Source organism: Myodes glareolus, chromosome 18 (assembly GCF_982192425.1).
Source record: "Myodes glareolus chromosome 18, mMyoGla1.1, whole genome shotgun sequence".
NCBI classification, from domain to species: domain Eukaryota; kingdom Metazoa; phylum Chordata; class Mammalia; order Rodentia; family Cricetidae; genus Myodes; species Myodes glareolus.
In genome coordinates this window covers 52,643,129-52,657,474 of record NC_142043.1, presented here as the reverse complement: position 1 = coordinate 52,657,474, position 14,346 = coordinate 52,643,129, and the positions used below count along the sequence as shown (strand labels likewise).

Here is a 14,346-nt window from a genome sequence, read left to right as displayed (position 1 = left end):
ATGGTCCCCAAGCTATTAGCAAGAAGGAGGTTAGGAATTACAGAACTCTGGTGTAAGTGTTTGAGAGAGAGAGGACAGATATAACAAAAGCCCCCTCTGTCTTCTGAAAAAGATGGCACTTAATTTGTTCCTTTAGTATCTGATAGAACTTAAACAAAAATGAAATTTTCTGACGATGGCTGAAGACAGTGGCTCAAAAAGACTCAATTCTTCTCCATTTCACTTCTCAACTTCACTTGCTGGGTTTCACATTACCACACAGCATCAATACATGTTTTTACATTTTCTGTTTTCCAGGCGAAACAGCCACAGAATGGGATTGTCCAGTATTTTAACTTTCTGAAAATTAGACCATAAATCCTACAGTTTTCTGGAACCACAAATCTAAATCTTTAAAACAAGGGACTGTGATTTAATCTGCTGTGTTTCAGATGAACGCCGAAAGGGCCTCAAGTGTGTCTCTGCCATTTAACATAGTGGGTTTTTTTTTTTTTCTTTTTAACCAGGAAGATGGAGAAAGCTCTTTGGTCCTAATCCAGGTTTCAGGTGAGGCTATTTCCTAAATGTAAAGACCTGAAACAATGCCAGCTCCCAGCGAGGCTTCCAAGAACTAGCTATCCAATGCATTTTGCTTTCCCTATGGTGAGCTGGTAAGCGCCTCTTATCGATACCTGTCCTGATTACCTAACTCCAAATCTAATCTGTCTATTCTAATTCGATCTTATCGGACTTTCAGCAGCAGCTCTGTATAAGTCAATTTCCATGCCAGATGCCAAACTCTACTCTGCTGCAGATCTAACACCCAAAGAGACTGGCGAAGAAAGGGGCAGACAGGTGGGTGCCCATCTGCAGCACACAGCAAGATAAAGCTTCTTCCTCCAAGTCGGTCTCCCCCACCGCCGTTCTCTAAATTAGTACTAAAGTAATTTGGTAATTTGAGACTCTTTACAAATGAAAGTACTTTCAATTATTTAAAAACACTCTCCTATTAGAAATGGGAAGGTGACCTAGTATTCGGTCTCATTAGCATATTCATTAATAATTACACGATTAGACACTATCTCTGTACCCTGTAATTCTGCTCTATATAATGGGATCTCTCTCTGGACTGAGGTACTTTCCTCCTCTGTTGATTTGCTAATAAATCAACCCCCTTAACAAGCAAAAGATGTGCATTCCACTATCTCTTAGGAGCATGAAGTGAAGAAGCTGGTAGTGAAAGCAAGTCTTTGAAATGGGTCTTAAAACCCTCCACGTTTGATCACCACCCATTAACATATTTCTTCAGAACAAAACACACTGACTCACCAGTCACCTCAGTGCTGGTAAGAGAAGCAGGTCTCCTGAGAAAGAGTCCTCTGCCCTACATACACCGCCTCCCATCAAACCTGAACTGAAGCCACAGAAGAAAACTGTCTTTGCATAACACAAGGAAGGAAGCATTGCCACACACAACACACAAACAGTGGTGAGATGTACAAAAACAAAAACAATGGCTTTAAGTTTGTTCTATATGGAATGATGGCAAGCATGCCAAGGAAGATGGTCAAAAGCTCCTCAGAGCTGGAGAGGAGGCTGTGGTTAACGGTGCTTGATCCTCAGCCAAGAAGACCAGAGTTCCTATCCCAGCACCCCCACCCAAACCCCATAAGCCAGGCGTGGTTACCCATGTTCCTTTAACCTCAGTGTGGTAAGGGGCAATGACAGGAGAATCGGTAGGATTTGCTAGGTAATAGAATAGCTGAAGACATATCCTCTCCTATTCCAGAATGACCCTGCCTCAAGGATAAGACAACAGAGGATGCCTGACCCCCACTCTCTGGCCTTGGGACACACGCATGTGCATGCACACACACACACACACACACGCACGCGCGCACACGTATGCACGCATCTGGGCAGAAGATACTGTATTTTCTTTTCTCACATAGTGCCTAAGCCTCATCTTACGCAGTGGAGCATATATCTAATGGCCATCTATTAGTAGATCTGAGATTCAGTAACCGAAACAGCCACCTCTAAAAGCTGGGCCCTTTCCACAAGAGGTTCCTCCTTGGATATACTGATGCTTATTTAGGTCAATAGTCCTCAGCCATATCAGCTTCTACGTGGCCCATCTGTCAAACACTTTCTGAAATTTACTCTACCACTCTGAAATGAAAACGAATAAGCTTCCTACCAACAATTTCAAACAGAATCCATCTACCCTAAATAAAATGATAAATGGGAAAGGGGAAATGAAAATAAGTTATAAAAAAAAAGCATGCCAACATTTGAACGCTGGGGCAAAATAGTAACTGGACATGGCTGTACTGCAAATCTGCTTATGATGCAGTGTTCCAAAACTATAAACAATTGCTCATCAACAGATCAAACCTTCCTTTAATCTATACAACAGGAATGGACAGAGACAGATACAAGAAAATTCATTCTTGGTTAAAACGATGACTTTATAAAGTGGAAACTTCAGGCTCAGATAGTTACAAATATTACAAGAATGTCAAGCATGATATTCCTAAGCCATGAAGGACACAGGAACATTCTTTGTTCAGCATGTCCCGCACATAGCAAAAAGCATAGCATCCCTGCCCCCATCCACCACATGTTAGTGGTTAATCCCAATTACAAACCACTAAGGGGGAGGCGGGAGAAGGTTGCTAATTTCCCCCTAGAGAGCAACCTCCCCGGACCAACTAGCTCCCACCCAATTTAGGTATGAATCACAATATTGGAGTCCAGCTCTATTACCTATGAACTATGCGATCACTGACTAATGAGTTAAGTTCTCTAAACCTCCGTTTCCATGGTATCAAAGAGAATCAACACTCCAGGGCTGTCTGGAGTGTGGGGATGACTCAACAACACTGTAGCAGCACAGGGTAGGTGGTTTACAACCCCTGGCTTTTTGAAATAGGAACAAGGGGGCTGTATCCCGCAAACAAAAACAAACACACAAACAAAAAAAAAAAACACCAGTGCCTGATAGGTACTAAAAGAAACTAAATGAGTACGAGTGAGAAAAGTCCAGAAATTTAAGGTATAAGTTACAAGGGGCCCAGGGAGTGGGGGTGGGGGGGTAAGCACACAAGTATCAGGAAAATCAAGGCCAGGAAGGTAGAGAATAGGAATAAAGCATTCAAGAAAAAAAAAATGCAATCAAAGGCATGAAAACACGGTGTGGCTCCGAGAAGAGAGGTGGGGAACAGCATATTAGGGGTCAGGGATGAAGGCTGTCGAGACATTACAGGACCGGTGCCCATGGAAGGATACGAAGGACACCGAGTACACCAGAAACCTGGGGCTTAGACGGCAAACATGACTCCCAGATAACGCTGAATAATGGCCAACCTAAATACTCAGGGCAAACACAAATTATCATTGTAGCCCCTGAAAGAAAAGTCCAGATTCTTAAATGTAAATAAGCAGAAAGAACCGAAGAGCAGAAGGCAGCTTGTGTTCTCTGCTTCCTGGTTCTGCGGATGGATTGGGGCAGGCCTCGGCCTCTAGGGTGCTGGGATCACAAGGCCTTCACCATCAGGCCTCGCCTGCGCCTTTCTTTACTAACCAAAAGTCTTAATTTATAAACCTCATTCATTAAAAGGAACTGAGGATAATCTACCCCTGTCCCTTGATACCATTCCAGGCAAATCCAAGACCTTCCTAAACACATTAATTAGCAATACCTTACATCACCCTTGAAAAGCAAGAGGTAAGCTACGGTATTATTAGCCTCTTTTTATTATGGGGAAACTGGGGAACAAAAAGATTAAATTATAGTATGAGCCATCATATTTTCTAGTACTTTAATTAAAGGCACCAAGCCCACATTACAGACTTCCCAGCTTTAGCAGAACTTTTACTACTGCTTCAACCAGGGGACTAAGGGAAAAACACCAACAGTAACTTAAAGGTCATTTGCCCAATTTGATACTTGTCACCCAAAACTCAGGAGTTTCAAATTTTAGACCGTGTAAGCAGTAATCTACCCCTCCCCCCACGCGCACACACACCGGAAAGGAGAAAAAAATAAGGACACTTGTAAACAGCACCACCGGTCGGAAATCCTGGGTCCACGTTTTACTCGGGTTATGTGGCAGGCAATACAAGAGTTGGCTGGGGCCGACGGAAAAGGTGCCCCAGGGGGCCCAGCGCGGCCTCGCCACCACCGCTGCCCATCACTCCAAACATGACCCCAAACGCTCTCCCTTGGCCCCTGCATTGCACCACGAGCCTCGCGATCCCCAACCCAGGCCTAGGCTAGGCCCTGGCTGCCGGGCTTCCGTGAGCACCGGAGCCGCACTTCCCCAGCCCGGTTCCTCCCCGCGCCCGGCCTCGGCTCCCACGCATTCTCACCGCCCGACCGGCGTCCCCCGACGCAGGGAAGCGAGGTAGCCGCGCAGGTCGGTGGAGCGCAGCGCCCGTCGGGGTCCCGGAGCCGCCGCCTATCAGCGGAGCGCAGGGGCGGGGCCGGCTGGGGCGCGGGGCCGCGGGCGGGGGCGGGCGGGGGACCGGGCGCCGGGCGGCTCCGGGCGCCGCGCGCACACACCGGGCCGGCTCCCGAGGGCTCCAGCGCGGCCCCGGGGAGCGCGAGCGGGGAGCGCGCGGCCTGCGGTCAGCGGCCCAGTGGCCGGAAAGATGGTGTCCTGGATGATCTCCCGAGCTGTGGTGTAAGTGCCGGAGGGGACTGGGGGGAAGAAGGGGAAAGAAGCGCTCGTGGCCCGGTTGCGGAGCCGAGCACGACGGGCCGTGCGCGGCCTGCTGCTCACCCGTGTCTGAGTCGCTGCGGGGCTCCGGGGCGGCGGCGGCGCTGGGAGCAGAGCGCGGGCGGGCGGCGGGCTCTGCTCCGTGGAGCGGCTCCCTGGCGCTCGACGGGCTCTGCTCGGCTTCTCTTCCGCTCCTCGGCTCGTCGGCTGCGCGCCGGGCGCTGCTCGGCTCCTCCTCGGCTTCTCGGCTCCTCCGCTGCCCGGCGGTGCGCGCGGCGGGCTCTGCTCGGCTCCGCGGCGCGCTCCCGGCTGCGGCTCCCGCTCCCGCGGCCCGCGCTGCGCGGCACCGCCCTGCGCAGGCTCCGCCGACGCTGAGCGCGGGAGGCCGGCGGGGCTCCGGATGCGCCCGAGCCTTTGTCACCAGGTCTACCGCGTTGCGGTGTCTGTGTCCCCGGCGGCCGTGCGCCCCGCGGTCACGTGTAGTAGGAGGAGAGATGGTTGTTAGAGCCCTGACTGCGGAGCCCTGCTCAGGGGTCCTAGGTAGACCGCTAACCCAGGAAGGAGCCTGATCTTGAAAGGTCGGCCAAACCCTCCCTCGGGCCCTGTTTGGGAAGAAATATTTGCGATAGAGGAGGCGCAGGTGTCTGTCCCCTTTGTTCACATCATCTTTTCACTTTATTGTGATACCTGCCAGAGCTGCGGGTCGGGGAAGAAGGGGGTTGGAAGTTGTGTTGTTTAATCTGCAAAGGTATTTGAATACAAGTTAAACCGGTTCTTTTCCCTGGCTTCCACCTTAGCCCTCTCTGCTCTAAAAGAAAGTCACCAAGTAAACTGCGGTAATTTAGGTTGAGCCTGGGGACGGGGATTCATTATTCATGTAGGAGTAATGTCATCTGAGTACCTTAATGAAATGTTTATATGAGGTAGCAGGCCTCGCTGATTAGCTTATAATTTGAAGGGAGAAAATAACATTACTTGGGCTTTTTTTTTTTTCTCTCTCTCTCTCTTTTCACTACGGAGTAGCTAAATTATCTAGCTTGGTTTTATTTCATTTGGAAGTGAACTAGGTAACCTAATTTGCAATGCATTCAAAATTTGTCATTTTGCAAAACGCCTCAAGCTTTGAAGTCTATGAACTTCTTGTGTTCATCTTAAAACCCAAAATAAATAGAGTTATACCACGGATGTCTTCAAATTGTTTTTTAGCCTTTTCCATGGCAATCTTTGGGTTTCCCCATAATCCAGGCATACTTTTTGCCACTGAAGTATAGTTGACTCTACTAGGCTACCAGAAATCTCTCAACTGCTTTGCCCAAGCATTGAAATTAAATCCCCCATTTAAAAAAAAAAAAAACTGCATTTGTTTTTTGATCTCTTTGACCATTTCTACTGATGGAAAATTATGGAACAGATTGGGTGAGTTTGCATTCACGAAAGTTTTGTTTTCGTTTTTGAAAAGGAATATGTTCCTAGTGCTGCCCCCAACACAAAGGTCAGTACCATGTAGGAGATCTTACTGGAACAGACATTGCACATTCTCAGATATCTACTGTACAGGTCAGAATGTCAAACCTTATGAGGCTAATACCCAGTGTTAGACAAGGAAGAGATTATATGCGGTTGGAGAGTCATCAAAGAAGGCAAGAGAGATTACATTCAAAATAGACCTTAAGGAACAAACCTAATCTAGACAGCCAAAGAGGAAGAAGGGAAGAGATTTCTGATAGGTGGATTGTTGTAAACCAGAGCCCAGGTAGATTACAGTGTGAACTCAAGGGAGCAGGGAGGGAGAAAGCGTCACCATTGTTCAAGAGTTGGTAATCCCCAGATACTCTGAGTGGAGCCAGTGGAAAAGGGCACCTCACTGAAGAAAGCTTGCACACCTGCCTTGTCAGCCAGTGGGATGGAAGGTCGGGGTGAAGAGGAAGCAGGAAGATGTGATGAAGGAGAAAGGGGTTCTTCAGAGAGGTGTTAATCAAGAGTGAGGAAATGTATTTCCTGCGCTTTAGACCCAGCACAGTGGAAGCACACTTGGTAGAGAACCCGAGTGGTCTCTGTGCTTCCCTCTGCTCTTGAATTTGTCTCTAAACATGAAAGCAGTCCTGTTGTCCACACAGACCTAGGCACATGTTCTGAACCATACAGTGGGATTTCTTTGTGTACATTCTTTCTAGCCTACTGAAAGCCAGCTGGTCCTACACAAGATCTGACAGTTTTCTCAGCGTGAACCTCTAGTGGCACCAGTAAGGGACAAAGGATTTATTTATTTATTGTTTTGGGATATTCTTGGGGGTATGCATCAAAGGACAACCTACAGCAGTCTGTTCTTTCTTTCCACCATGTGAGTCCCAGGGATTGAACTAGGAACTTAGGCTCAGCAGGAGGCAGAGTCTCCTCATCTTAACATGATTATAAAAATCAACTCACTTAAATGTTGCCACAAGACCAACAAATTAGCAATTTTAATGTGTGTATTTATCTGTGTGTGTGTGTGTGTGTGTGTGTGTGTGTGTGTGTGTGTACCATGTTTCTGCAGGAGCCCAAGGGGGTCAGAATACAGTGTCATTTCCGTTCCATATGGGTGCTGGAACCAAACCTGCCCCCCCCCCCTTACAGGAGACATAGAGTGCTCTTAATCTCTGAGCCAGCTCTCCAGGTTAGCAATTTTTAATGGTAACGTGAGTGTACCACATAATACTAAATTTCTGTACCTCAAAATCTGAAAGCATGACTCACGAATTGAGGGAAATACCTACCCCCTTTCCCTAACTTTTCTTAGCTCATGTTCTATAGCACTGTCCATAAAATCAAACCTCAAACCAGCTTATCTGAATTTAAATATTAACTCTGTCACTTACCGACAGTGACTCACCCCATAAGATAAGATGTGTTCTTACATATAATGCCCACATGCAGCATATGACGGGTGGTAATCATTCTATAAGTGCCAGTAAATAATTAGGAAATAAACCACCAGTATAAGTATGCCAGGCTGCATCAAGGAAGCATGTACCCTCCCAATATCTACGTATCGAATTTTAGACTATTTTATGGTTTCTTTTCTAACCCCCTCCGAGCCTGTGTTTAGATAACAAAGTTATACATGCAAAAGTTTGTACTATAGCACTTTATAGAGGATGCTATAATGCAGGTACAGTGCTGCAGTGGATATCTTTCATATAATGTCTTGAAGATTTCCTTAAGATCAACACATGACAAGTATATCTGAATCAGACTTTTATGTTTTCATGATCCTTGGTCCCAAACAGCAAATTGTTGTCTAAAAATATATATATATATATATATTCCAAATGTCTTCTGAGCAAGCACAAGATACAGCCGGCATATGGGCGGGTGGTGGTGCAGGCCTTTAATCCCAGCACTCGGGAGGCAGAGGCAGGAGGATCTCTATGAGCTCGAAGCCATCTTGGTCTACATAGACAGTTCCAGGACAGCTGAGCTCCCTGCACAGAGAAACCCTGGCTCAAAAAAAAAAAAAACAAACAAATAAGAAAGAAGATGCAGCCTGGCATACTTATATATAAGTATAAACACATACTGGTATTTTCTTTCCTCATTATTTACTTATTAATGTCTTGTCTTACTTATTAATGTCTATGCAAACAGTCTGCATATGTGATTCCCTACCTCTGGATGCTTCTTTGTCTTCCCTAAACTCCTTACTAGATAGGGAAACTCAGACTATTTCATACTGGCTAGAAATATGTTTTAATCTAATTTTACTTCTCTTCCAGATGTTATTTTTAGTTATACAGTTCATAGTTTTAGTGTTATGTGTGTGTGTGGATACATATGTATGCGCATGTGTGGGCAGGAGCACGTGTATGTGGAGCTAGAGGTCAGCGACAGGTGTTTTCCTCTCTTGCTCTCCACTCTATCATTTGAGACAGGGAGATCCTCTCTGAGCCTGGAGCTCATCACCTGGCTGGTCTGGCTGGCCAGCCAACCTCAGAGATTCATCCTCCTGTCTCTATGCACAGCACTAGAGCCACAGATGCATCTGTCATGCCCAGATTTTTACCATGGTGCTGGAGGTCTGGGCACAGGTCCTCATGCTTCCAGAGCAAGTGCTCTACCCACTGAGCCATCTCCCCCACCCTATAATAACATTTCCATTTGTTTTTATTTGTCCTTGGTTATTCAGGCAGTGCTGCGGATCAAACCTAAGACCTTGTACACACTAGTCAGATGTTCTACCACTGAACTACATCCCCAGCTCTTAAACAGTTTGATTTTTTTTACTTTGTGATTTCTTTATATAAATCTAGATATTTGATAAGTATTTTTTGTCATATAAAATTGAATTATGGAGAGTTCCCTATTTCCTTCTCTCACGAGTAGCCCCGTTTTTATATTTTGTTTTACCATGATGGCATCCAATGGCAGTAGTGAGGAAACTTCCCTCCTCTCCCTTTAGCTCTTTGTTCTAGTTTCATTTCTGTTGCCGTGACAAATATCCCCGACAGAAAGCAACTTGGGGAAGGAAGAGTTTATTTTGACTCAGAATTCCAGGCGGCAGTCTGTTACGGCGGGGACATGAGGACAGGAACATAGGCACAGCTGGGGTGGGGGTTGGCCCTGGCTTGCTTTCCTCTTGCTTTCTCTTCTCTTACAGGGGTCGGGTCCTAGGGGATGGTGCCACCCACGGTGGACTGGGTCTTCTTACACCAATTAATGGTCGTGATTATTCCACCCATAGACCAACCTGATGTAGATCGCCCCCTATTAAGGCTCTTTCCAAGAAATTACAGATTGGGCCAAGTCGATTGTTAAAGCTAATCAACGTATTCATCTTTTTCATATTTCATGAACATAGCTATGGAGACAATGTGGTACACCGAAAAACTATGCTCTAGAAATATCCCCTCCTCCTTCCAGCATGTTCTGTTTTACCCCTCTGCCAGATGTTTCTTCTGAGCATGCGCATGTGTTATGATTTCTCACATACCCTTAAAAACATAACTTCACAACATCCCTTCACGGTACTGTATTTCCTTCTTACCTCTTCCTTTCCCTCCCTCTCTTCCATATAAGATGGCACATACCTTAAACCCCAGCACTTAGAGGGCAGAGGTAGGCTGGTTCTCTGTGAGTTTGAGGCCAGCCTGGTCTACAGAACTAGTTCTAGGACAGCCAGGGTCACACAGAGAAACCCTGTCCCCACTCCCCCCCCCCAAAAAAAATAAATATGAAGCTGAAGGTTACCGTTATGTTGCCAGTGTCAGCAACGTGGCAAAACCAGAGCTGGCAAGGAAATAAGTGAAAGTCATGGGAGGAATCTAGATACAGGTTTGTGCTGACCAGTAGTGATTCAGAAAGTAATTTCAGGAAGTACTCAGATACCCTCATATAGAATGTGTTGATGTTTCCCAGGTAATGGTGTTCCAGTCTTAGGAAGGAATTATGTGCACACATAAGTAAAACCCATCACTCTGCTGTCGACGACGGAGCTTCATTAACCTTTAAGCACGTCACATTTCTGGGAAGTGTGGCCCGCTGGCACAGATACAGCAGAGCACCACAAACCAGCTCACTTCAGAAGTCTGAGCTGGGGCTGACAACAGGTCAGCTCCCGAGGGCTGAGGCAGCCTCTGTGGAGCTTCTGCTTCCTGGTGGTTTGCGAGCCGTCTTGGATCCCTTCATCTTCACACAGATGCGTGCCGGTGTGACTGTCCAAACACTCACGGGGTCATAGCCTGCTATGATGCCTTCCTTTCAACTTGATTATCTCCATGAAGACCCTGTCTCCAGATAAGGTCACCTTCTAGAGTAGGGCTTTGGTCCCCAGCAGTGCACAGTGATCTCCAGGCCTTGAGAGGGTGACAGACAGCGGCATAAGAACTACCTTAGGGACAGGGTTAAAGGGGAAATATAACAAAATCAATGTCTCAATATGATTTCAGTCTGTAGGGGGAAGGGTGCTAATTTTCTCCTGAGAAATCACAGAGCTAGGTCTAACAGTGGGTGTGGGAAGCTGTAGGCGACAAGCGTGTGTGAGCTCACCTTTCACCTCGTTGACGCAGGGTCTCCATGGTTGCTGCTGCATGCACTCTGTGCTCCAGGCTAGCTGATCCCAGAGCTCCGGGCAATTCTGTTTCCACCCCACATCTCATGGTCAGAGTGCTAGAATCTCAGCCATCCAACACCACATCCAGCTTCCCTTTTTTTTTTTTTTTTTAATTACATATGTGTGTTTTGCTTTCATGTATGTCTGTTTACCATGTGCATATGTGCCTAGTGCCCACAGAGGCCAAAAAGAGGACACTGGATCCAGTTACAGCTAGCCATGAACCACCATGACACACCCAGATTTTTATGTGGGTACCAGGGATCAAGCTTGGGTCATGAGGCTTGCTTGCACAGGTAGCGCTTCACCCACTGGACCAACTTGACACCCACTGGACCAACTTGACGGCCCGTAAAGGGCAATTTTATAACCTCTGAAATTGTTCACTATTAATTGCTGGCTTGTGAAAGAAGCGTGTGGTCCTCCACTGGGACGAGAAGGCAGCAGAGAACCCCAGTGAAGATCTTGACTGTACTGTTTGTCTGCTTGCTCTGGAGACTCATCAGTAAATTGTTTAGGGAAAGGTGTGTGTGTGTATTCTACATAAATGTTTAAATAAATGAATATATTAAGCTTTATTACAAGAATATCATCATCGTTGACATTAAAATGATATGCCTTATGCTAAAGACACTGATAACAGGAAACTTTTCATCTTCAAACTTAACCAATCTTTTTTGGGGAGTGGAACTGAAATGAGGCCTCTCTCTGTAGCCCTGACTGTCCTAGAATTTGCTATGTAGACCTTGAATTCACAGAGATTTTGTCACTGCCTTCCTCCTGGTGACGCATGCACCACCACACCTGGCCAAACTTTACTGTTGTTGGTTTACTCTTTTGGCTTTTGGGGAGACCTGCCACCCAACTCCCAAATAAATCTTACTTATAAATGCCCGGCCGTGGCTTGTTTCTAGCCAGCTTTTCTTAAATTATCTTATCTACTTTTTGCCTCTGGGATTTTTCCTTTTCTTACTTCTGTGTCTTACTTTCATTCTTACTCCATGGCGGACTGGGTGGCTCCTTCTTTTCTCTCTCTCACTCCTTTCTCCTCTTATTTATTCTCACTGCGGGCCAGCCCCACCGATTCTTTTTTCTGTCTTGCTATTGGCCATTCAGCTCTTTATTAGACCATCGGGAGTTTTAGACAGTCAGAGTAACACAGCTTCACAGAGTTAAAACAAATGGAACAGAAAAGAATGCAACACATCTTTGCATCATTAAACAAATGTTCCACAGCATAAACAAATGTAACACACCTTAAAATAATATTCTACAACACTTTACCAAGCTTCAGGGGCTTCCAAAAGTTGGAGTGTGCTTTCTTCAGAACGCTAAAGTGAGGAAACTGACTCTTGTCCTTGGAAAAACCCACAGGCCATTTAAACAATAGGCCCAAAAGTCACACCCACAGCACTGCAGACTGGGGACGCAAACTGTAACCAAACCTGGTAGATTGTTTCATGTTCAGAGTAGCCTAAGAATGGGTAAGGTCACGGAGAAAAAGGAAGATTCACCCTGTCATTCTTACAGTGATCGGCTGGCATTAGGCTTAATGTAACTCAAAAAAGAATACCGAAGCTATCGTAGGCAAGTGTGGAGCTCTAATGGGACAGAGAAGGAAGTCAGAGTCAGTGGGGGTGCTTGGCTGGCAGGCCACACACCGGAATCGCTCAGGAAAGATTAGTATGCCGTAAGAAACGAACGGAAAAGTCAGCCAGCCAGAGTAGTGCATGCTTGCCAATCCAGGCTTCTTGAAAGGCTGACAAGAGGATCCTATGAGCCAAGGAATTGAAGGACAGTATAGCAGTACCCAGTCTCAATTAAAGCAGGATCAACCGGGAAAATGAAGGTATATAGAATTTCACAGATGTTGTTATGGTGGCTTCATTATCTCACACCAAAAAAAAGTCCAAAAATAAGTAACTTTACATTCATTCACCATTCCTGACAATAATTTTTTTATCTCTGACAATCTCTGGGGGAAAAATCTGCAATCATTTCAGCAGGCTTTTAAGTATACACACTTTTTAAACTAATTGGGAGCATAGTTTTATCGATTCCTATCTAGCTTAGGGGAGGGGAGGAAGTAGCGCTGGAAAAGCCGGTGCTGGACCGGATCGTGGGTCTGTGGCAGGTAAATGCACATCTTGTAATGGTCCTGCATCCGTCAGGAACTCTTTAAGTCTAAGACAAGGATGGACAAATGCATGGCGTCTCCTAGAAGGAACCAACTTGGATGGACAGATGTACAGAAGGACGGACTCACTCATGTACAGAGAAATGTAAATGGAGACCATATTGAAATTCTGTTTAGCACCTACTCAATTGCAGAAATGAAGAACTCTGAAAATATCAAGTGTTGGCAAGGATGCGTGTAGCAGCCATGTCCTCCTTAGAATGCCAATAAGAACGGAAGGTGCTGGGGCTGGATTTAAAGGATGTTGCCTTGACTGACAGCACTGACCACCCAGCAATCCCATAGCTTGTTCCATACCCTAAAAGAAATTAAATACGTACACTAAGAAACTTCTCAAGGATGCTTATGTAAAGCAAAAATTCACTGACTATACCATTTTACATAGACAGGAAGAATGAGTAGATACATGTTTACACATGGAGTGTTATGCTGACTGTAAAACTGCATGTAATGAGCCCTCCTGTGGGGGAGTATTCAGAGAATTACAGTGTTGTGTATGTAGCAACCCAGATATGACTGTGGATTGTATGACACCATCTTTAAATGTCTCCACATGGGCAAGACTATGATAGTTCAATTGCATGTGTGTGCCAAGTCTTTTTTTCTTTTTCCTCAGAAAAGTGAGTGTTTGGCACAAACTTTGGCATGGGGGTTAGCTGTGAACGCAGCAAGAGATCTCGAGGTTGGTATTACGGCATTCTGCTCCTGAGTGCAACCGATTCATGTAATTCTCTTTATCGTGCTATGTAACATAGAAGTGTGTGCATATATTCTTTCCTTTGTATCAGCTTAGACGTTGGAAACAAGTTTAACACTTGAAGTGAGTTAGGAGCGACCTGCGCTAACTGAAGGGACAAGCTGAGGCAAGCAGGGAGCAGACACCATGGGAAGGAGAGACTGGTCCTGGCCCAGCCCATATGTTCTTGCTGGTGTAAGGGCCGGTTCTAGTGCTACGCCAGGCCACAGATGGAGGCAGGGAAGGAGCCGCACCTGTCATACAAGTCTTTGAACAGAAGGCCAGAACCTTTGAGAAATTGCCGAGCAGGCTGTCTCTTGTCCTTTTTCTCAAAGCTGGTATAAGTCCAGGGAAGAATGTCCAACTTCAAGTTTATCCAAAGGGTTTTTGAGGTTCTAGAAGTAGATACATAACTAGCTAGTTCAGTGTTCTCTCTGTTTATTTCCATTAATTGTCAGGTGAGAGTTGGTTGCTCTTTAACTTTTTTAAATATTGAGGAGGGGATGTGTGTGTGTCACAGTGTCGATATAGAAGGTAGAGGACATCCCATGGATTTCGGTCCTTGCCTTCCACCTTGTTTGAGACAGGGTCTCTCGTTTGCTCTGGGAGTACCAGCCTAGCA

The 14,346-nt window shown here is 45.9% G+C and overlaps 2 protein-coding genes across 3 annotated transcripts in view; one reads left to right on the top strand and one right to left on the bottom strand.

The window, feature by feature from the left end:
* Jmjd1c (jumonji domain containing 1C) overlaps positions 1-4,918 on the bottom strand; it is a 170,403-nt gene extending 165,485 nt beyond the window's left edge. Inside the window, exon 1 of one of the 2 annotated variants that reach the window (XM_087898192.1) lies at positions 4,767-4,918. The gene's annotated coding sequence lies outside the window, so the exon portion shown is untranslated. Of the gene's footprint in view, positions 1-4,353; positions 4,448-4,766 lie in introns of those variants that run through there. The other variant, XM_087898194.1, reaches the window with a different exon arrangement.
* Positions 4,517-14,346, top strand: part of Reep3 (receptor accessory protein 3) — a 78,004-nt gene continuing 68,174 nt past the window's right edge. The window contains exon 1 of the mRNA XM_085679718.2: positions 4,517-4,667. Within this exon, the coding sequence (XP_085535844.1) occupies positions 4,636-4,667 (32 nt within the window). The 5' untranslated portion in view covers positions 4,517-4,635. The remainder of the gene's footprint in view (positions 4,668-14,346) is intronic.